At 33.0% G+C, this 24,818-nt stretch overlaps 1 protein-coding gene across 1 annotated transcript in view; it reads left to right on the forward strand.

The window, feature by feature from the left end:
* The window catches only part of LOC114334538 (elongation factor 1-alpha), a 28,261-nt gene extending 8,947 nt beyond the window's left edge, over positions 1–19,314 (forward strand). The window contains exons 2-4 of the mRNA XM_028284599.2: positions 5,683–6,455; positions 11,348–11,623; positions 18,528–19,314. Of these exons, the coding sequence (XP_028140400.1) occupies positions 5,703–6,455; positions 11,348–11,623; positions 18,528–18,884 (1,386 nt within the window). The 5' untranslated portion in view covers positions 5,683–5,702 and the 3' untranslated portion in view covers positions 18,885–19,314. The remainder of the gene's footprint in view (positions 1–5,682; positions 6,456–11,347; positions 11,624–18,527) is intronic.
* The last annotated feature ends 5,504 nt before the right edge of the window (positions 19,315–24,818 follow it).

Raw genomic sequence — 24,818 nt, forward strand, 5'->3', positions numbered from 1 at the left:
GTTTTAGGTAAGTAATTATTAATCAATAATTAAATAAATTAGTGACGTCAAAGCTTTCTTGGTATAGATTATAATTCCAGAAGCCGGTGAAAATTAAACGAATATTTTAGCAGCAATTCAATTGTTAATTAACAATTTACGATCGCAATAATAACTAAAATAATCATGATACATTGATCAAACTTATAAAGATTATAAAGATGAGATGCTTATTTAATATTTTATAGAAAAAATAAAAATTTTTCTTTTTTTTTGCATAATCTATAAATTTTGAAAAAAAAATAGTTATAATACGATGGTATAATTAGTATACAAAGAAAGGTTATTTACCAGCAATTTTATTGCTGGAATCGAATTATAAGATCCTATATATTATTAATATAGATATGCAAAGACCGCAGATAGTGTGCTACTTTTTTTATAAACAAAATGGCGCCGACAAATCGTATTTTTTCAATTATTGCTCTATAACTCCGAAGATTTTAAATTTACACCAAAAATACTCAAATAGAAATTCACCCCAATTTAATTCTACATAGACGCATGTTTTCTCCGATTTGCTCCGACGAAAATTTTCCTCGGAAAATGTGGGTTTTCTCAACAAAATCTCGAATTTTAAAATAAATTTTTTGGGCCAGTAATTATTTATTAATAATTATATAGCTTGGTGAAATAAAAGCTTTCTTGGTATAGATTATAAATTCAGAAGTCGGTGAAAATGAAACGAATATTCTAGCAACAATTCAATTGTTAATTAACAATTTACAGTCGCAATAACAACCAAAATAATCATGAGACATTGATCAAACTTAGAAAGATTGTTAAGGTGTGATGCCTATTTAATATTTTGTCGACAAAATATACATTTTTCATTTTTTTGCATAATCTTTAAATCTTTTAAAAAAATTGTTATAAACAAATTAGCATTTCTCAGAAATTGTTTATTATATTCTAATTTTAAAAAATACTTAAAACTCGTATTTCATAGGTCTTGAAAATGAATGCTTTAAAAAAATTTTCCAACCATTTGCAAAAAAGTTATGAAACAGCAAAGTAAATATACGATTTCTTCGTTGTTTATAATTTGTTTTAATTGTTTCAAAGCTTAAAAGTGAGTCTATGGTACAATCTAATTACTTACAAAGAATGTCAAAAATTAGTGCAATGGTTATATTTTAATCAAAGATTAAAAATACTTTTTGTTGTAATTTTTAGCGCAAAAGTAGGCCTGATACAGAGTCGGAGCTAAAATGTTCACTCGAAGCGACTGACACGCAGCATGTATTATTTATAAAAGTGTACGTCTCGCGCGGCCGGTCGTCGCTCCGAGTGAAAATTTTTGGCTACAGTACTGTATGATTCTACTTTCGTGCGTGTAAATTACAAAAAAATATATTTATAATCTTTAATTAAAATATAACTATTAAACTGATAATCGATTTTTTTTGTAAATAATTAGCTTTTACTTTAAACTCACTTCTAATCTTTGAAAGAATTAAAAAAAATTATAAACACCTTAGCAATCCTTTGTTTACTTTGCTGTTTCATAACTTTTTTGCAAATGGTTGCAAAAAAGTTTTAAAGCATTTATTTTCAAGATATTTGAAATGCGCATTTTAGCTATTTTTTAAAATTATAATATAATAAGAACTTTTTGAGAAACGTTAATTTGTTTATAACTATTTTTTTTTAACATTTAAAGATTATGCAAAAAAATAAAAAAATAATATTTTGTCGACAAAATGTTAAATAGGCTTCTCATCTTTATAAGATTTCAAAGTTTGATCAGTGTATCATAATTATTTTGGTTATTATTGCGACCGTAAATTATTAATTAACAATTGAATTGTTGCTAAAATATTCGTTTAATTTTCACCAGCTTTTGGAACTATAATCTAAACCAAGAAGGCTTTTAAGTCACCAAATTACTTAATTATTGGTAGATAATTACTTATCTAAAACTTTATTTGAAAATCAAAGATTTTGTTGGGAAAATCTGCATTTTCCGACGAAAATTTTCGTCGTAGCAGATCCGAAAAAACACATCTCTATGCAGAATTTAATCACGGTGAATTTTTATTCGAGTATTTTTGTTGTAAAGTTAAAATCTTCGGAGTTATAGGGCAATAATTGAAAAAAACACGATTTTCGGGCGCCATTTTGTTTATAAAAAAAGTAGCACACTATCTGCGGACTTTGCATATCTATATTATTAATATATACAATAATAAGATTCGATTCCAGCAATAAAATTGCTGGTAAATAACTTTTCCCAAAAATGGCCTATTCTCCGATAATCAGCCCAGACTACTTGTGAATCACGATAAGCCAAAGGAATTTCATAATTTTTATAAAAACTATCCCACTCCGATAAAGTAGATGAGGATTTATAAAAATTTTCCAAAATAATTGTAAGTGAACAACACTCATGATCCTTTGGGTTTCGTTTTTCGTTAGTTTTGTTTACTCATTTTGTTTTATAGTTGTTTATTTCATTTAATTTAAAAAAAGAAGTGTTCTTGACTAAATTGTGTTTCATGTGTCGTATTATCTCCAGATTATTTATTCACGTGTGTCAACTTACCATTATATTAACTCCCGAACATGGTAATTGTTTTCATGCCAAACAGTATTAACTACACGCTTTTTCAAAAAATTAAAGAGGTATAAAAAAAAGCAAATACAGTAATATGGTATCATTTATACTTATCAAATAGTGTTTATCACATATTTGAAGAAAAAGGATAAATACTTATTAATTACATACTGTCACTGTCACTGCCAAATCTTAACTAAAATTTGCTGAAGATAACTTGATTCAACCTCAAAAAATGGCTGTTTGTTTATTTTATTATTTGTCTGTCATAATAAATATAATACATTGTCAGCCCAATCATACACTGCTCAAAATGATCAAATCTTACTAGGAGCCGTATCAGTTTTTTTAGGAACCAGCTGTACATAGTTATAGGCAAATGAAGATCAAGAAACTGTAAATTTTCGCTTTTTTCGTCTATTACCAAAAATATAAGTATTTTAAATAAATTTGAGAGTAAGAAACTCATAAGTCGTATAAAAAACTTCAATATAGCGTTCGCTGAATATGTCTATCCATATTGGTTGCTTAGAAAATTGCAAAATAAATCCTAAATTTTGAGTTTTTATAAATATTCATAACTTATGTAAAAATTAACTTAGAACCTTCTGGTGCTTAAATCATACCCTAAATTTCAAAGCAATTGATCAAATACTTTAGTGTAGGGGAGCCCAAGCGGGGATTTTTGCAGTTACTCGAGCGCGTCAGATTATCATATGGGGAGAAACCTGGTACCCGGCAGATGTACCTCTACCATATATTGGCTCTTAACACAGGGGAATTCGTTAAGGAGGGCCCGAAAAAAAAAATCTATCCTTAAAAAACTCGAAATTGTCAGATTAAGATAAGGTAAGTTAAGTACATGCAAAATAGTGTATATTTCAAAAATCTGATGATTTGAGCCGGGCCTAAGGAAATGGGTGAGTCCCAAAGTTTCACAAGAAAAAAGCGAATATTTCGCGAAATGAATGACAGATCGAAAAACTAAAAAATATGTACTCAATATTTTTTAAAAATCTATCGAATGATACCAAACACGACTTCCCAGGGCGAGGGGTGGGGGGTAAATTTATTATTTTAAATACGAATCCCGCGATATTTTGCGAAATTAACATCAGATCGAAAAACTGTAAAATACACTTATTCAATATTTTTGAAAAATCTATCGAATGGTATCAAACACGACCCCCCACGGAGGTGGGGCGGGGGTTACTTTAAAATCTTAAATGGGAGGCCCATTTTTTATTGCAGATTTGGATTCCTTACGTAAAAATAAGTAACTTTTATTCGAAACTTTTTTTCGAATTATGGATAGATGGCGTTATAATCGGAAAAAACGATTGTTGGAAATGGAAAATTAAATTAAAAAATGGCAAGCGCCCGCTAAAATGGAAAACTTTACTTAACTTTTTTTGGTTTTAGGACCTACTCTTCACAACCCAATAGGTCCCCATAACGCTCGAGTGACTGCACATTTAGCATACTTTGCTCCCCTACCATTAAAAGTTATTTAATTTGTTTATCCCAAATGAATTTTTTTTGTTTCACTATAAGTCAGAAAATGATGAAGTTACAGTAATACTTTGGATAGTTTATGAAAGAAGATGATTTACACTATTAGTTTAAAAAAAATGACAAAAAACAATTTTAAATATTGCAAAATTATTTAGCAAGAACATGTGAATTAAAAAACGGGGGCCAACTTCGTCCCTAATTGTTCTAGGACAATTGTTTTTCTTTCTAAATGTGTATAAAAAGTCAGTCTTTCTAAATATGAAAAAAAAATTTTCTATGAGTAACGGTTAAAAAGTTATATAAGTAAGCAAAAAATCGACATGTTTTTGCACAATAATTTTACACTATAAAATTAGGTACTTTTTGTCATTTTTCTTAATTAAGTTAATAGTATAAAAATGAAGTCCGAAGTGTTACTGTAACCTCATAATTTTCTGACTTAAAGTGTTCTGACTTAAATTGCTTTGAAATTTAAGATATAATGTAAGCACAAGAAGTCCCAGCATTCCATGTAATAAGAAGGTTCTAACTTAATTTTTACATAAGTTATGAACATTTATAAAATCTCGAAATGTATGACTTACATATTTTGCAATTTTCTAAGCAACAAATAAAGATAGAAATATTCAGCGAACGCCATATTGAAGCTTTTTATATGATTTTTGAGTTTCTTATTCTCAAATTTGTTTAGAAAACTTTTTAGTAATAGACGAAAAAAGCTAAAGTTTGCCATTTTTTATCTTCATTTGTTTATAACTATGTATATCATCAAAATCGGCTCCAGGAAACATATAGGTTATTATAGGTCTGGATCCCGCGTATGAAAAAAAAGTTGATTAATAGCAAGCTGAAAATTTGTTAATAGCTTAAGGGTGTCTAGTCGAATAAACTTTGATATATGGGAACATTGAAACAGGGGCAGTTTTAATTGTGGAACAGGTTAAAAATTTGGAACGGTCACAGCACGAAAACGGCACATTTATTTTGTCCGACAGAACAGACTTAAACTCTCCAAACAGAGATTAAACTCTCATGAAAAAATCAGACTGCTATTTATTACCTGTCATAATTCCTGTCATTTGACATATTCTACATGTTCCACTCATTAAAACGCCCATTTGGTGATAAATAGCAGTCTGATTTTTGCATGAGAGTTTAATCTCTGTTTGAAGAGTTTAAGTCTGTTCTGTCGGACAAAATAAATGTGCCGTTTTCGTGCTGTGACCGTTCCAAATTTTTAACCTGTTCCACAATTAAAACTGCCCCTGTTCCAGTGTTCACACATATCAAAGTTTATTCGACTAGACACCCTTAAGCTATTAACAAATTTTCAGCTTGCTATTAATCAACTTTTTTTTCATACGCGGGATCCAGACCTATTAATATAGATGTCCATACTACTCAAAAAAATTGATTTCGGCCTGGAGGGGGATGTGTTACGAGAAAAATCTTATTTCTCTGGACTATACCTATTTGTTATGTGTATTATAAAATATACGAGTATGTCTTAAAACAGAGAATTTTATATAAGTATTTCGAGTAATTCTCAGACATAATTTGATTTCTTACAGAAAAAAAATAGACATTCAAAATGGGCAAAGAAAAGATTCATATTAACATCGTCGTCATCGGTCACGTAGATTCTGGCAAGTCCACGTCTACCGGTCACTTGATCTACAAATGTGGTGGTATCGATAAACGTACCATCGAAAAATTCGAAAAGGAAGCCCAGGAAATGGGCAAAGGTTCTTTCAAATACGCCTGGGTGTTGGACAAACTGAAAGCCGAACGTGAACGTGGTATCACCATTGACATCGCCCTCTGGAAATTCGAAACTGCCAAGTATTACGTTACTATTATCGATGCACCCGGACACAGAGATTTCATCAAGAACATGATCACCGGTACTTCCCAGGCCGATTGCGCTGTCCTCATCGTAGCCGCTGGCACGGGCGAATTCGAAGCAGGAATCTCGAAGAACGGCCAAACTCGCGAACATGCCTTGCTTGCCTTCACGCTTGGAGTGAAACAGCTGATTGTAGGAGTCAACAAAATGGACTCCACTGAACCACCCTATTCGGAAACCCGATTTGAAGAGATTAAGAAGGAGGTGTCGTCGTACATTAAGAAGATCGGCTACAATCCAGCTGCTGTAGCGTTCGTACCTATCTCTGGTTGGCACGGGGATAACATGCTTGAAAGTTCCGATAAGATGCCTTGGTTCAAAGGATGGGCCGTCGAACGCAAAGAAGGAAAAGCCGAGGGAAAAACTTTGATTGAAGCCTTAGACGCCATCTTGCCTCCTTCCAGACCCACCGAGAAGCCTTTGAGACTTCCTCTTCAGGTACATAATTTTTTTGATCAAGTTTTCATTTTTTTGTTGATTTTTTTTACTTTCAATAATCTTTTGTGTTTTTTCGAGATAAACGCGGTTGAACTTTCAAAACATCGAAAAATTGCAATTTTTGAACCCGAATAACTTTTGATTAAAAAATAAAATAGCAATCCTGCTTACCGGATTTGAAAGTTCAAGTCAAATTATACCGGTTTTGATTATTTGCATTGCTAAAAATTAATTTTTCCGCAAATCGCCAGGAAATTTTGACATTCCTGTCAAAATTTCTTGAAGAAAAAGTCAGGACTTCCTTACTGTAAGGAAATGTCATTTCCTTACTGTAAGGAAATGATATTTCCGTACAGTTGTTAGTGTTCTACATAAATGATAATTCAACCTCAATACGTTTCCATAGTAACCCAAGTAATTTTATTAGGAATTTCAAAGCACCATTTATTTGGGAATAAAATTATCGCGTTTTTTTTAAATCAATCAATATCTGTCGAATTTTAAACGATTTGCAGAAAAATAGTATGTTTACCTCGTAGGAAAAGCCACATTCCTGGACTCTGTGTTGCTAAGTCTCGGCTTGCGCCTCGACTTAGCAATCTTCACAGTCGTCCAGGAATGTTAAGCTTTTCCTACCCGGTAAACAATGTACTATTTTTATTGTTAAGGCTATGGGTACATAATTCGAAAATATTTTACGTGTATCCCTACTTTTTCTGTCTTTACACGGCAAATTACGTGTAGTAAAATTCACACTGGTATGGATATGTAAACATTACTAGAATGTCATTCTCCTTGAAAATGTCATCGTTAATGTAAAGAGATGGGTTTTGAATGTTCTTGGATAACTGTTATTTTTATAATTGCAAATTATTAATTCAGTTAATAAATGTGATAATTTTTTCACGAACTATGTATTCAGTGATTGTAATAATTTATTTGTACAACAAAGACTAATACTCAATCGAGAAAAGAGGAAAAGTGTTAAAGTGATTTTTTAATAATATATTGTTATGGAACGCTTACAATTTTGAACACCTTTAACAAAATACTTGGATCACAGAATATATTATCCTGATGTATTCTCTGCTTGGATCTTCCACAAATAATACACAATAAATAACTTTTTATTAAGTTCACGTCTTAAAACAATTATTTATCAAATACACTATATATCAATAATATTTAATCAATAACTCAACATTATTCCCGATGCAATGTCAAATATTTAAAATTGTCACTGATTGTCAGTGTCTGACTGACAATATGCTGACAATATTATATTCGGCTGAGTGCGTTGTAAGACAAAGATAGATTTGGAAAATATTACCACGGCATTGTGTTCATTTTTTTCGAATCCTGAAAAAACCAATAAATATTTTTGAAAAATTTAAACGCAGAATGAAAGACTAAATTATTACCGAGGGCCGAAAGTCCCTTAGAATAAATAAAAAGTTTATTTTGAACGATATATTTGAAATTAAAAATCACACTAAATTTTCTCTTAGTTTTTCACCCCTGTAACTTATTAAAATAAACATTATAAAAGTTCTCAGGGACTTTCGGCCCTCGCTAATAACGTAATCTTTCATTCTGCGTTTCAATTTTTCAAAAATACTTATTAGTTTTCTCAGGATTCGAAAAAAATGAATCCCCATTTGAATAGCATTGCAGCCGAAAATACGTACCGATCCTCTTAAACGAAGCTATAAACAAATAATGTTTGAGCGTTTTGACCCGTGGCCAATGCATGCGTTTTAATGCATGCGTTTTAATGCATGCTACGTAGAAATTGCCTGTTTCAAGACGATGCACTTGTACCTATACTCGTTCGATTTTAAATGAGACATGCATTGAAAACATCACTCAAGCACTATGTGTTTATAGCTTTGTTTAACAATACAAAAATTAATTTTTAGCAATGCAAATTATCAAAATCGGTATAATTTGACTTGAACTTTCAAATGCAAGCAGAATTGCTATTTTATCTTTTAATCAAAAGTTATTCGGGTTCACAAATTGCGATTTTTGGATTTTTTGAAAGTTCAACCGCGTTATATCGAAAACTATGCATCCTACGAAAGAACTTGTAAGAACATTTTTTGCTTAGAATGAACCAAAAAATACAAAAAAATGTTTTGTTTTGCGAAAAATCGCTGTTATGTAATTCTGCAAGTTCTTTGTTTATAACAATCTTAACGATATCCTGATCAACTGTTACCCAAAAAATTCGTGTTCTACGGGTCAAAATACATAAAAAAACTTGGGTAAGTCCATCTAAATAATGAAGACCGTTATACCTCCCTGGCGACAGCACTAATTGTTTCATATATTTGTTTACATATTCGTAGCATTAATGTGCGTACTGACTAGAGCATCTTCTTCCGAACGAACCAAACGAACCGAATGAGCTTAGCGCTCACAAACTAGCAAATCCTCAGGTTATTCGAAGTGTTTCGAATGCAGAAGACTTTGAAAACTTAATATGTCTAGTAGGTCCTACAGTTGCAAGAAAATATATGTACAACGTTTCGAAAATCTAGGTCTCTTCAAGATCGCTTACTTTATAGTATAATATAATTGATCCAAAAGATGGCATAACCCAAACATCCAAAGTGAAAGTTATCCTTCAACACCAAATGATCCACACAATGTCCAGAAAAAAGTCACCCCATTTTGAGAGTCCGATTTGGGGGGGGGGGGAGAATTCGGTAAAATTTTTTTTATGTTTTATATGTCAATATTTCTGAAACTATGCTTTAGCGTAAACAACGTTCTATACAAAATAAATGTTCTACATAAAATTTAAAACAAAAAAGATCGTATACATAATTGTTATAAAATCAACGTTTCTAGAGTTACGGAAGGTGAAAGTGGAGGTTTTCGATACTTTTTATATTTTTTGGGCAATTTATAATATTATTACTGATAAAAAAATTTCTTTAACAAGCAATTTTCTTTTCTTATGTTTTGTAAATAAAATTTGCTATTTCAGTGGCCGATGGTATGTTAGTGATAAGCCCTTGAAGAAACGTCAACCTTACCACCCAAAATCATCATCAATTGCCCAAAAAATATAAAAAGTATCGAAAACCTCCACTTTTCACCCCCCCCCCCCCCCCCGTAGCTCTGGAACCGTTGATTGTATAACAATTATGTATCGGGTGTTTTTAAATTTCATGTAGAACATTGTTTACGCTAAAGCATAGTTTTGGAAATATTGACGAAAAACGTAAAGAAACTACAAAGTTACCGACTTCTCCCCCATCTCCCCCCAAACCGGACGCTTAAAATGATGTAACGTTTTACTGAACACTATGTGGACCATATAGAACAATTTGGTGTTGAAGGAAAACTTTTACTTTGGATGACTTTCTTTGGACCAATTATACTATACTACCTCCGTAACATTGGAACCGTTCATTTTAGAAGGAATATGCATAGGGCCTTTTTTATTTCAAATTGAATGTAGAATAATTTTGTATAGAAGGTTGTTCATGACAAACCGCATAGTTTTAGAAATATTGACGAAAAACGTAAAAACTTACAAATTTACCGATTTCTCCCCCCTCTCCCCCCAAACCCTGCGCTCAAAATGTTGTGACCTTTTTTCTGAACATTATGTGGACCATATAGAACAATTTGGTGTTGGAGGATAACTTTCACTTTGGATGTCTGGGTTTGGGTCTAACTATACCATACTATTACGGTTTTTAGCGACAGGAGACGAGTTTACATTATTTATTTAAAATTTTTAAACAACGTATTGGTGTCACCGTTATTGAAATATTTCTAAGCGTTAATTCAAGAACTGAGGGATGAAATAAAGGTAAAGGTATTGTCCTATGTACCCGGCGATTTGGTACTTTTTGCCTTTCCTCTTCGGAAACTGGCAAGCAAACTATCAGTCTTTGTCTTTGCTTCTTCAGATATACATCCTACTTCTTCAGCTATCAATATGAATGCATCATTTTTTTTATTTCGTTATAATATTGCCCGTGTCTTGGATTCCATAACACAGGAAAGCGTTCATATAAATCAATCGGATCTAAAGATTTTTCTCTGTTCCATTTCATTTTTTTAAGTGCAAAACGAATCAAAGTTCTTTTTTAATTAAATATTTGAGCGAACACAACGAATATACTAAACGCCCGTACCCACTGAGCATAAACGAACAAATGCTCGCTTTTGATCTTTCCATCGTAACCGTATGATGGTTCCTGTTTATCTGAACCATCTCAGATAATTGAGGGGTGGTTACCCCCTACCATAAGGGTTGATGAAGTAACAATACTCACTGTAGATTCATTTATTGGTACGTTGAAGTAACTACGGTAAAGAGCTGGTGGTATATTATTTAGTAACTGTGATGTTTACTCGTTGGGATCTCAAATACCAATGACTAATCTTCTCGCCATGAAAGTAGAACTCAAAGTGGATTCCACTGTTTACTATTTGGTATAAATAAAAGTGAGAGTGTTTAGTAAAAGTGCTGAATCGACTAGATTATAAATAACGAATACTAATTGTTATTTCAAACTGACCTTGTATCGAAAATCGACACATTGATGTGGTAATATAGGTCAATCGTATTTATTATAAACAAACGTATTTGTTTTACCAAAGACATTTAATTATTAAAAGAATTTGTCTTAGTAAGATGATTACTGAGATGCAGTGTATCCCAATACAACCGACACTCCTCCGAAAATGATCGGCTCGTTCGGTTCGGCAGAATTTTGCTCGCGAACACGTACTGAGTAGAGCAGTTGGCTACAGCGCGCTCTGCTCGTTCGCGTTCGGTTCGTTCGGAGAAAATTGCTCAAGTCAGTACGCACCTTTAAATCAAGAGATTACAATCAAAAAAGTTGTCCTAATTTGTTGTATTTCAGGACGTCTACAAAATCGGCGGCATTGGAACTGTTCCAGTAGGAAGAGTCGAAACTGGAATCCTTAAACCCGGTATGGTGGTCACTTTTGCTCCAGTAGGCCTCACCACCGAAGTCAAATCCGTAGAAATGCACCACGAAGCGCTCCAGGAAGCAGTTCCAGGAGATAACGTCGGTTTCAACGTCAAGAACGTGTCTGTGAAAGAACTGAGACGTGGATACGTCGCCGGAGATTCCAAGAACAATCCACCAAGAGGTGCTTCTGATTTTATGGCGCAGGTGAGATATTTATTCCGTTTATTTATTTTTTTTTGGAATTGTTAAACTAAATTAATGTTGATTTATAATTTCACCATATAGGGGAGTGCAATTAGAACGAAAACATGCATTGTTTCGGAAAAATTCAAACAAGCTTATATTTTTCTAAAACATTTTTTGTTAGTTTATATACATCTTAAAGTAAAAAGTTCTACTCGCAGATTTGGCCGCTAATTGTTTATTAATTGTTTAAACAATAACAATTGTTTTGTATTAATAATTTTAAAAATATCGTTAAATTCATCATTTTACTTTGATCAAATATGTTTCTATTTTGTTTTTGATTATAATGAATCCGAATATGGCATTGCAATTTGAAAATTCTTATACAAAAGCTCTTATACAGTATGTCTGCGTAGTTAGAAACCACATGGAAAATTTTTTATTATCAATTTTACGAAAAAAAGTTATTCTTCATAAAATGCTCTGGATAGTCAAAAATCTAAAACTCAACCATCAGATATCAAATTTTATCAATTTTATACGAGTTATGTCAAAAATATGAATTTCGTTAAAGAGTAAAGTACCTTTATATTTCAGAATATCAAAAAATGCTATTATGAAAAGTTATTTGAAATTAAAAACTATGTTTAAATATACATACAATTACATTATTCTAATCGAAAAATTTTTTCCAATTTTTTCTCAAATTACGGATACTCATCATCATTTTATTACAATTATGATAACTATTTTATTATCACTTTTACGAAAAAAAGTTATTCTTCATAAAATGCATGCTCTCCCTGGTCTAAAATCTAAGATACAACCATCAGATATTAAACTTTTTTAATTTTATACGAGGTATGTAAAAAATATATATTTTTCTTAAGTGCCTTTATTATTCACAATATTTTAATTAGAAGGTTGTAATTGAACACTAAAACAAATTTTTTAATTCCAAACAACTTTTCTTAATAACAATTTTCGATATTGTGAAATTTAACGATACTTTACTCTTGAGTGAAATTCATATTTTTTGACATACTTCATATAAAATTCATTAAATTTGATATTTGATGATTGCATCTTAGATTATATACGATGCAGGGTATTTATAAGGAATAACTTTTTTTCGTAAAACTGATAATAAAAAAGTTATCAATAGGTTCCAAGTTACGCAGACATACTGTATGAGCTAAAAAAATTTTTTTTGCTGAACATTTATTTTTGTTGAAGTTTATTATTAAATGTATTTAAAGTTTTACAGAAAAAAGTTTTGATTACTTTATATAAACATTTTTTTAGCTGGTAATTTTCGGTTTTTGTATTACATTTTTGTTATCTTTCTTATTTTTCTCAAAAAGAAATAGTCTAGTTTATTTTATTTCTAAAGTAAAATAATTTAAAGCATTTTAAAGATTACATCCTAAGCTTTAAAATAGCACTTATAACACTGTAATAGATCTGTTCAAACTTGAGTAATGCCGTCTTAAAGTGGTGGTAATTCTATAAAACTACGAAGATTTCAAAAATTACATTTTTTAAGACGTCATATCATTTGAATTAAATTTTTGAGATTTTTTTTGAATGAAACATCATTTAGTACGATGCTTGAAAGGTAAGTTGTGCAAAATTGAGGGTTTTAAAAGAAAAATTGTATTAGTTACACAAAACAAAATTCATGTAAGGCTCACTTTCCGCCCCCACCGTACTTATGCCCATACATTTTATTTCTTTTTATTATAACCCTAAGATAGCTTAATTATTCTTCTTTTAGGTTCAATTTGTAAAATTTCATTTGATCCATTAGTTAAAGAATTACATTAAAATAACTCAACCGTGCACTTCGCCGTACGCTAGTTTACAGTGCGCCAATGTTTGTGAGAAGGGTGACTTTGGCGTTATAAATAAAAAATTATAGAATATACAGATTTAATTTTAGAAAATTCTTTATATAAGGTTTTTTTTTGTAAAATATTCTGAACTTTTCAATGGTCAAGTCAGTTTTGTTCTAAAATTTATATTTTCGGAGTTATTTAAAAAAACATCAAACTTCGTAGTTCATTTGTTTAATAAAAAATGAAGCACCCACTTTTCGAGTAGAACTTTTTGATATGTTGTTCATTAAACATTTCTTAATGAAATTACAAAAAGTTCTATCTTGTTTTATTTTGTCCGAAGTGAAAATCTATATGCACTCCCCTAATAAAAGAATCATCAATTGAAAAGACGTACCATCTCGTGGGTATACAAATTTTTACTGCGTCATGGATTTTTAATAACATTTAAGATGGAAATTGTGGTAACGGATCCCAAGCGGGGATTTTTGCGGTTACTCGAACGCGTCAGAAAATCACATGAGGAGAAATCTTGTACCCTGTAAATGTACCCCTACCATATATTATTGGCTCTTACCATGATACTATAAATAACAAGATAGGATCTTCCCGTAGCGCAAATACGTCCGGGTTCGCGCATCGCATGACGTAACTGGCGACCGGAATTTAAATTCTTGTTGTTAGCTTATAGTCCAGGCTGTATCGTCGCCCCCGTTAGGAAACATATTCCGATTCGATTTTTTTGCACAAACTCACTTAAGTTCCTTATAATAAATACACAGAGTGCCGGGAGGTGCCGCATTCGGAAAATTGTTTTTTAAACATTTTTTTTTAAACAAATTCAAAAAATCAGCTGTTTCACTTTGTATATTTTTTTTAGATTCTTTGGGGTCGTTATGAGCCAAAAAGGTCTCTTGAATTTTTCTCTAAAATTGACTGTTGTTGAGTTATACTCGATTTAAAATTTGAAAAACGCGAAAATGGCCATTTTCAAGGTCATAACTCGGTTAAAAATTATTATTATGAAAGTCAAAAAGCAACTGAATCAAAGTTGAAAGCCTTCCTTATAGGATTCTGAAGAAATTTTGTCATGATTTTATTACTGAGCTGTTATTTTTAATTGTTAACCATGAGCGCTAAGTAAGGCGGCCGTCAATATGAGTGCAAGTGAGATGCACCATTAGACGGCCGGAATGGTGCATCTCTTTCACACTCACTATTGACGGCCGCCTATACGCAGTTAGCGCTCTTTGTTAATAATTAAAAATAACAGCTTACTAATAAAATAATAACAAAAAATTATTCAGGATCTTGTAGGGTGGACTTTGATTTGGTCACTTTCTAACTTTCATAGTAATAATTTTGAACTGAGTTATTAAGCCTTGGAAATGGCGATTTTCGCGTTTTTCAAATATTTAGGGCCATTTGCACCGACTTTATTAAGGCTAGCTTAAGACTAAGGCCCACTTAAAGTAAATATTTTCGATGCACTGTATGTCAAACTCGATTTAAACCTCACTTAATTTAAGCCGTCAAATTCGGCGGCTTAATAAAACTTAATTAAGCGAGGTTTAAATCGAGTTTGACATAGGGTGCAACGAAAATATTTTCTTTAAGCGGGCCTTAATCTTAAGCTAGCCTTAATATAGTCGGTGCAACCGGCCCCAAATCGCGTATAACTCGACAACAATAAATTTTAGAGAAAAATCACAGGAGACCTTTTTTGCTTATAATGATACAAAAAATCTAAAAAAAAATTGAACGAATTGAGAAAATTAATTTTTTGAATCTGGTTAAAAAAATTGTTTACACAATTTTCTGACCGCGGTACCTCCAGACACCCTGTAGATTTGTTATGAGGAACTCTTTTTTAGTAAGTTTGTGCAAAAAAATCGAATCGAAATAATTTACCTAACGGGGCGACCATACAGCCTGGACTATACAACCGCGAGCAATTCAAACTAATCGGACATCATTCGCACATTACGAACCATTACGAACTTGGGTCTCCAGTTACGTCACGACTTCCTTCTCTTCGAGATGCGCAATACATTATCTTGTTATTTATACTATCATGGCTCTTACTACAGGGGAGTTTGATATTGTCAGATTAAGATAAGGTAAGTTAAGTACATATACATGCAGAACAGTGTATATTTCAAAAATCTGACGATTTGAGCGGGGCGTACGGAAATGGGCGAGTTTTACAAAAAAAGCGAATATTTCGCGAAATGAACGTCAGATCTAAAACCCCAAAAAATACGTGTTCAATATTTTTCAAAAATCTATCGAATTATACCGCACACGACCACCCGCACGGAGAGGGGTGGGGTTAAATTTTAAATTGTCTGCGTGAATCCCGCGATATTTCGCGAAATGAAAATCGGATCGAAAAACTAAAAAATACACGTATTCAATATTTTTGAAAAATCTATCAAATGGCACCAAACACAACCCCCACGGAGGTGGGGGTTAGGTTAAAATCTTAAATAAGAGATCAACAATTTTTTTGTTGCAGATTTGGATTTCTTACGTAAAAATAAGTAATTTATTCGCTACATTTTTTCGAATTATTGATAGACAGGCCGGCTGAGAGGGCGGTACAGCCGGTACATTTTACCGGGGCCCGGCGATTTAAGGGGTCCGGCGTCGACCAGACCAAAGACGAGTTTTTTCCCGTTTTTTTGCTCTTCACTTTATGTGCGTAATAGGATAATGTTGGTGAATCTCAACTTTTTCCAATATATTTACTTAAGAGCAAACAGCGATCAACAGGTAGCAACAAACGTGTTCCAAGATTGCGGCTCTAATTTTGAATATTTTGTCGAGATATTTGGCACACATATTCGTAATATAATAAAGAATGGCGGTACAGAGCCCAATTTCAGAAATATGTTAGTATGTGGAAATTACTCTATAACTAAATAAAATATTGAAAAAAGGAGCCTGTACCGCCATTAAGAAAGACAAAAAAATACACTTTCTTCAAATAAACTTTTTTATTCCGTGCCTAGATTTTCTGTCACATTGGAACTACTAAAAATCGATTTTTTATAACAAGAATTCGAACGTCACTGACTTGGCAACATTTCGCGCCTATGTGTATAAAAATTATTGTTTTTGATAGTATAAACGTCACTGTCAGTGTCGAATTACCGACGCACTCTTGCCTCACTTTTGAAAGTTCGCAGAACTTTCGCAATCTTGGACCGCGTTTGTTGCTACCTGTTGATCGCTACTGTGTGCTCTTAATAAATCTCAAATTGGAACCATTATTTCCTAACGTCGTTATTGCGTTAAGAATATTTTATACATTACCGGTGACAATCGTAGAAGCGGAAAGTTCCTTTATAGTCTTTCTCGCATAAACATATCTTATGAAATCTACAATGGAATAGGACCGGTTAACTGGTTTAGCAATTTTGTGCATTGAGAATGGTCATTCGATTTTTCAAAAATTATATGAACATCTTTGCCAATCAGAAAACTCAAAAAGCACGTATTATAAATATTTTCAATATTATAAATATAATCAAAATTTAATAAAATTTATATTTGAAATATGTCTCATTAGTTATTATTAATAATTTTATTTCTATAAAAATTAAACAATTTTTTTTTCTATTTTTGCCGGGGTCCGCTCTTCACTTCTTACCTGGGTTTGCTCATTCCTCTCGGCGGCCCTGTGGATAGATATAGATGGCGCTATAGTCGAAAAAAACGGGTGTTGGAAATGGAAAATTAAATTAAAAAATGGGAAGTCCCCACTAAAATGTAGAATTGAACTTCTTTTGGTTTTAGAGCCTAATCTTCACAACCCAAAAGGTCCTCATAACGCTTTAGTAACTGCAAATTTAGCATCATTCTTGCCTCCCCTACTATTGTGGATAGAAACGTTCAACAGACGACTTTCTTGAAAATATATATATTTGCTCTTTAAAATGGGATTGTTTAAAGTCTAAATTAAAAGGTGTTTATAAACAAAAATTTCATTGCAAATCAAACCCGAAAGCAAGCATTTTTTTTTCAATTGTTTATAATAATAATATAAACAAGAAAAATATTTAATACACGTTTCACCATATGAGTTTTTATGTAGTTACTATAATATGTTTAATAATTGTATGACAAAAAATGCGCAATATTTACCTCTCAACACCCACCAAATTTCATTTGCATATCTCAACTTGTTTTAAAGCAATAAATAAATCGTTAGTTTGTAAGAAAAAATTCAAAATCCCGTATCTCGGAAACGAAACATTTGCGGACATACTTTTATAAAGCCAACTGTCATCATTTTTTCATGAAAAATTACCCCTTAAAGTTTGTCGCACTTATTTAGAAACACCCTGTATTGATGAAGAACATGGCTAGTTGTCAAAGCACCTAACTTTTTCATTATTCAACGTAAGTGAATGAGTCAAAAAGCAGAATGTTAAGAAAGGTTATGGCTACAATTGAGTTTGTTTTAATATTTTTTAAATGCTACAATATTTCACTGGGTGTTACGAACCAGTATTATTGTTACACCCGGTATACATGACATTTACCTGTTCAGCAACACTATTACTACATCGATATTCTTATAGAATAAGGTTATAATATATTAAAAAAATCACTAAAATCGGACAACAGGTTTAAGAGATTCGAGACATCAAAAATTACCAATTTTTAAGGTGTCCCGTTTTTTTTGGCCAGGAGTGTATTTTTTACCAACAAAAATGTGATATTTTAACCATATAATGTTTTAAATATGATGTGCAAAATAATTTTGAATTCGGTTCCGTTAATGAACTTGCTTTTTTTAGTTCTAAGTAGAAAACAGCTCTTATTTTCTCTTTTTTAATATTTATTGTCTAATTATTTTAACAGTAGTAATACGAAAGTGTTTACTGTAAGTTCTAAAATGACTAATTTACAATGATTAATGGGATGTTAAAGTACCGGCATGTGCTTATCTTTAAAGCGGCTACCCGAATTTCTTAAACATTTATACCAAACATTGATACCGCTACTTTGTTTCGATTTCGGTTTCCACTTCCACTATATTCGAATAGTTTTTCATTATTGTATTTTCATTGCAGGTCATCGTACTGAACCATCCAGGACAGATAGCAAACGGTTACACTCCCGTCCTGGATTGCCACACGGCCCACATCGCCTGCAAATTCGCCGAGATCAAAGAAAAGTGCGATCGTCGTACCGGCAAAACCACAGAGGAGAACCCGAAGGCGATCAAGAGCGGCGACGCCGCCATCGTCAATCTGGTTCCCTCCAAGCCGATGTGCGTCGAGTCATTCCAGGAGTTCCCGCCTTTGGGCCGCTTCGCCGTGCGCGACATGCGTCAGACCGTCGCCGTGGGTGTGATCAAATCCGTCACTTTCAAAGACACTGCTGGCAAAGTTACGAAGGCCGCCGAGAAAGCCCAAAAGAAGAAATAACTAGGCTTAGTGCTGCCTCGTTCCGCCATAGGCAACAAGGAAATCTTCATCATTTACTATTACTATTATTTGTTGTTTAGGTGGTTGCAGCGGAATTATTTTCATCGGAAAGAGTTTAGAAGGAAAGATGGTGTTCTGACTATTTTAGTTCTTTTTTTCAATTTAATTTAAAGTTTAATCCCATAAATTATTATTATTATTATGATTGAGAAACTGTTTCCATTGTCGTTTTGGTTAGCGTTTGATTGATTTCTATTGGAGCGAGCTCGTAATGACGTATAATGATATTAATACGTACGTATATAGGATAAGTTACTTTTAGTCATATGATATTATTATTTGTTATGTTTCTGTTGATACTTGATGATGATAGACTTGATAAAATTAATGTATAAGCTTCTTATTAACCATTAAAGAAGCTCTTGAAGCATTTTGTGTTTTTATTTCCTTTATACCCGTCACTTTTGAACTTTGACAGTTTCAATGAAGAATTTGACAGAGAAGTAGTTGAGTAAACGGATACCCGGATACCGTAACAGCATGGTCACCAAAATAACAAGCGAAGAAGTGGTTTAAGTACCTACTTAAAAAGGCAAAGAAAGAAAAAAACAGTTGGACCAGATGATATTGCTGGGGAAGTGTGGTTCAATAGGAGAGACAAGAACAAGTTGTCCTAACAGATTTATTTAATAGAATTATGGAAGTTAGACAAATGCCAGACGAATAGAAAGGCAGTAAGTATATTAATCATCATCATCAATGATGCTACAGCCCTATGAAAGAGCCTCAACCTTCTTAAGTCTATTACGCCAGTCAGTCCTATCCATTGCCAACCGTTGCCAGTTTGCTGCGCCTATTTTTCTCCCATCCTCATCCACACCATCCTTTCATCTGAGTTTTGGCCTACCATTTATTTCTATTTCCCACAGGTTGTGACATAAGGATTCTTCTAGGAGGGTTGTACTGCTGTGATCTTGCTAGATGTCCTGCCCATATTGTACACTTCGCGTCAAAAAAAACTGGTACAAGTCTTATAACCGAAAATCGTGTTTTTCTAGTTGTGTAAATTGGTCTTGTCACCTATGTCAATATTTCTAGGCAACGTTGCCAGTTCAACTAAAATATTATATCAAACCAGCTAAAAGCAGGGCTGTGCGGCAGACCGCAAGTTTTTAGTAGGTTTACTAAAAATTAAAACAACATCGAGCATTCTCGATTAGTCAGTCGCATTTATTTAAACATGCATCCTAAAAAATTCTCGGGTATAATATCACATGAGAGTGAGAATAAATTGAAAATAATGCGACAGTTTTTATAAAATTTTTTGTCTGGCAATAGACACGAGAGTCCGCAGGGCTCGAGTGGCTATTGCCCAATGACAACAAATTTGAGTGAAAATAAAGCATATATTTTCTTATTTATTGTTACTGCCGTGTGATATTCTTAAGATTATTTTTTAATACGTATATTATGGATATTTTCTGAAATGTGACAGTTGTCAAAACTAGGAAACTGGTTGCCATTAAACAAACAATCTACTTAAAAAAATTCTATCGGTAATTTTCTACAGTAGATAATTCTCAGTATAATTTTAATCTGATTGGACAGCATTAAACACGTGATCAAATATCTTACTATACGATTGGAAGTTAAAATAAAAAAAAAATAATCTTATAAATTTTGTAACGTTCCATCATCTCAATTAAGTACCCATAAATTAATTCATGTTCTATTATAATTTATGACAGATATGACATGAATGACAGATAATAACTCTAGACATGACATTAAATTATTATGTTTAATTTAAAATCGAGAAGTGTGAAGGGTTTCTCGTAAAGTGTAGCACAAAACTCTAGAGTTGTGGGATACTAATAAATAAAACACACTGGAAAATTAAAATTTGAAATTAATACAAAATGAATAACTTTTACAGTGAACAAGTGTGGAACTTAAATATTATGTATTACAATAAAATTCGAAACTGCTGAAATATTAAGGACATAGGTGGAAAAATGACAATGCTGTCAAAATGTTCAATGTGTTTTAATAAATGTATTCATTTTTTTTTTCGAATCATAAGAAATATAATGAATATTTTTGAAAAATTTAAACGCAGAATGAAAGATTCCATTATTACTGAGGGCCGAAAGTCCCTGAAAACTTCTATGTTTATTTTAATAAGTTACACGGAGAAAATAAGGAGAAAATTTAGTGATGTTTAATTGCAAATATTTCATTCAAATTTTTTTTTATTTATTCTAAGGGACTTTCGGCCCTCGGTAATATAATATATTTCATTTTGCGTTTAAATTTTTCAAAAATACTTATTAATTTTCTCAGGATTCGAAAAAAAAAATAAATACATTTTATCTACGACTGATACATAATATACTATGTATTATACTTGTGGTGTTTGCAATATAATGCCATATAATAATCCCTTAGGGATTAATAATGCGGGATTAATAGCTATTAATCCCTCTGGCACAACAATCACAAAATTCACCACGGAAACAAAATAATCAACCTCAAAAAGTGTCACTGTCAAACGGATGACATATTTTAAGGAAGTATTAAACAAAGGGGCACAACCACCATTACAACAACAGAGACAGCAGCAGGCACGGCAGTAGGTACAACAACAAGAGCTGGGGGAAGATAGAGAAGAAAATGAATTAACTAGACCCCCAACGCTAGAGGAGGTCCAAACGGCAATCCACATACAAAAAAGCCATAAAGCACCGGGAATAGATAAAATACCGGCAGAACTACTCAAGCAAGGAGGAAGGAATTTGACACAACAGATGTATCAGCTAATACGAGAGATATGGATAGAAGAAGAAATCCCCCAACAATGGAAGAAAAGTATAATCTGCCCTATTCATAAAAAAGGAGACAAACTGTTGTGTCAGAATTATAGAGGCATCTCTTTACTTTGTTCGGGATACAAAATATTCACAAACATCCTTTATCGAAGACTTCAACCTCTCACGGAAAAAATCATCGGGGAATATCAAGCAGGGTTTAGGCAAAGTAGATCTACCATTGACCAACTATTTACAGTTAAACAAATACTAGTCAAAGCATGGGAATATGACATGGACGTTTACAATCTCTTTGTAGATTTTAAACAAGCCTATGATTCAATAGATAGAACAATTCTACCTAATATATTGGAAGAATTTGGCATACCATCAAAATTAATACGACTAGTGCAAATGACAATGAAAGAAACAGAAGCACAAGTATGTATTCAAGGACAGATCACTGATGCGTTTACGATAACGCAAGGACTGAAACAAGGCGACGGACTGGCTCCAACGCTTTTTAATCTTGTTCTTGAATATGTAATTAGACGGTTGACGGTAAGCGGAAATAACATACTTACAAACAAATCTACCCAATTAGCAGCATACGCGGATGATATAAACATAATGAGCAGAACAATGAATGCAGCGGAGGAAACCTACGTTGAGTTGAAACAGAGTGCAGAAGCAGTAGGGCTAGCAATAAACACAAATAAAACAAAACTACTCATACAAACCAGATCAAATAGACCGGCGCAACAACACTTTATTGACGATATAGAACATGTGAATAGATTCACGTACCTAGGAATGGATCTGGTTGCAAGCAGTGAAGAAGAACCGGAAATAAATAGAAGGCTTGTGCTGGCAAATAAAGCATATTTCGCGATGGGCCACATATTCAAATCGCGAGACGTACACCGGAAAGCAAAACTCCGGGTATATAAAACAATAATCAGGCCCATAGTAAGTTATGGCTGCGAAACATGGGTGGTGACACAGAAATCTGCCAATGCATTAGATGTGTTTGAAAGAAAAGTATTACGTAGGATACTGGGCCCAATAAGGGAAAATAACAACTGGCGAATTAGGTATAATAGAGAAATATACGAGCAATATAGCGAACCAACTCTAGCACAACACACTGAACTACAGAGATTACGGTGGGCAGGGCACGTGGTCCGCATGCATGAGAATAGAATCCCCAGAAAATTGCTGAATGCAAGAGTGCAGGGAAGAAGACCGGTTGGAAGACCTAAAAAGAGATGGGAAGGCGAAGTCGATGAGGATGCCAGGAACTTCCTGGGAACGCGTTCATGGAAAAGAACAGCGGTAAATCGAAATGATTGGAGAAGCTTATTGAAGGAGGCCAAGGCTCGATTTGGGCTGTAGTGCCATTGGATGGATGGATGGATGGAAAGCGTCATGGGGGCTGGAAGTCAACACAGGTAGCTGAAGGATACATTGATCAGTCTATGAGAAACAAGGCAACTACAACAGATACTATCGCTAAAGAGATAAACAGTAATGTACCATCTTTTTGTTCTACAGCAATCGAGATCCCAAATATTTGTATTAAAAACTCTACTAAAGTTAATGATGATTCTCAACCAATTCAGTATATTAATTGTACTATTACTAATTTTAATGTTTTTAACAAATAAAGTTGTTCATTAAAAATCTTAAATTAATTAATTTGTCGTAGATAAAGTAGAGTATACTACTCGCAATAATGGCTCTCATTCCCTCGGAATGTTATTCCCTCGCCGCTAACGCGGCTCGGTTCCTAAATATTCCTCGGGAATAATAGCCATCATTATTGACTCGTGGTATAATCTACTATAAAACACAGAAAATTTTGACAGGCGACATTTTGCTCCTTTAACTGCCTGTAATCTTCTGGGCACTGAGTTAATTAAATTTACTGCTAAATTTTCATTTTCAGCCAAGCTTTCCCAGGTTTCTTCAATAATGGTCCACAAATGATCTCTGTTTTGGGGAATTACATTCAATTTTTGTATTTTGTTGACCATAAGTCCCCAAACGTTCTCTATTGGATTTCTGGACTTTCAGAGGGCCATGGAAGAGTTTCAATGTTATTTTCCATAAGGTACCTAATTCAGTACACGCTGAGCTGTGTGGATTGAACAGTTGTCATGCTGGAAAATAAAATTATTGTTGGGGAAAATTTGCCTAACCAATGGCAACATCACATTATCTAAAATATGTAAATAATTTCCAGCATTGAATCGTTCTTCAATTTTCCAACACATTCTTAAACATCCTCTATACATCCAAGCCCAAACATTTATATAGAGAACCGCCCGGATTTATCACTTGACGAAATATAGTTTTCGTTAAACCTATTTCCAGGCGGTCTATAAACTCTAATGCGGCCATCATAACGAGACTGGAATACTTTTTCATCAGAAAAAATTACACGGTCCCAAAAATTAACAGGATCATTGAAGACATTATTTAAAGCAAATAGGAGTCTACTTTGCTTATGTTCCTCGATATACTTGTATTTTCGGGCGGCTGCACAATTTTTTAAACCAGTTGTTTTAATCTTCTTTAATGCTGTAGTTATAGATCCATTAAAGTTTGTATTCACTTTTGCTTGCCTTGCCGTATGGAAGGGATTCACTCTTAAATAATTAGATAATGTTTGATCTTGTTGGGCTGTAGTATAATAGCTGGTCTCCGGCTCCCTCTCCTTCTATCCAAAGTCTTCTCGTTTCCCCATCTTTTTTAATGTTGAGAATTGTGGTTTTGCTTCTATTGAACTCTTGAGATAGCTTCTCATGACTTTTGTTGTAAAATGATTAGGGAAGCAGGAATTTAACAGTAATTTTACATTGAGTTACCTATGGCCCGTTTTACGATTCACCACCATGATTTTTGAACGTTATTTTTTGTATTTAGATTTAGTGCAATTCCATTATCTGTGCTGGCAACAACGTCGAGATTCACGAGCCATTGTGTCCAGTCTGAACAAAGGTTTACATTGGGAAAAAAAAGTGTACCAGTTTTTTTTGACGCGAAGTGTACCTGTTTACAAAAACAAGGAGAGAACCATAAAAGAACCATAAAAGGTTTGTACCATGTAGGTACAAACTTCAGA

The sequence above is a fragment of the Diabrotica virgifera genome, chromosome 8 (genome assembly GCF_917563875.1).
Source record: "Diabrotica virgifera virgifera chromosome 8, PGI_DIABVI_V3a".
Taxonomy (NCBI): domain Eukaryota; kingdom Metazoa; phylum Arthropoda; class Insecta; order Coleoptera; family Chrysomelidae; genus Diabrotica; species Diabrotica virgifera.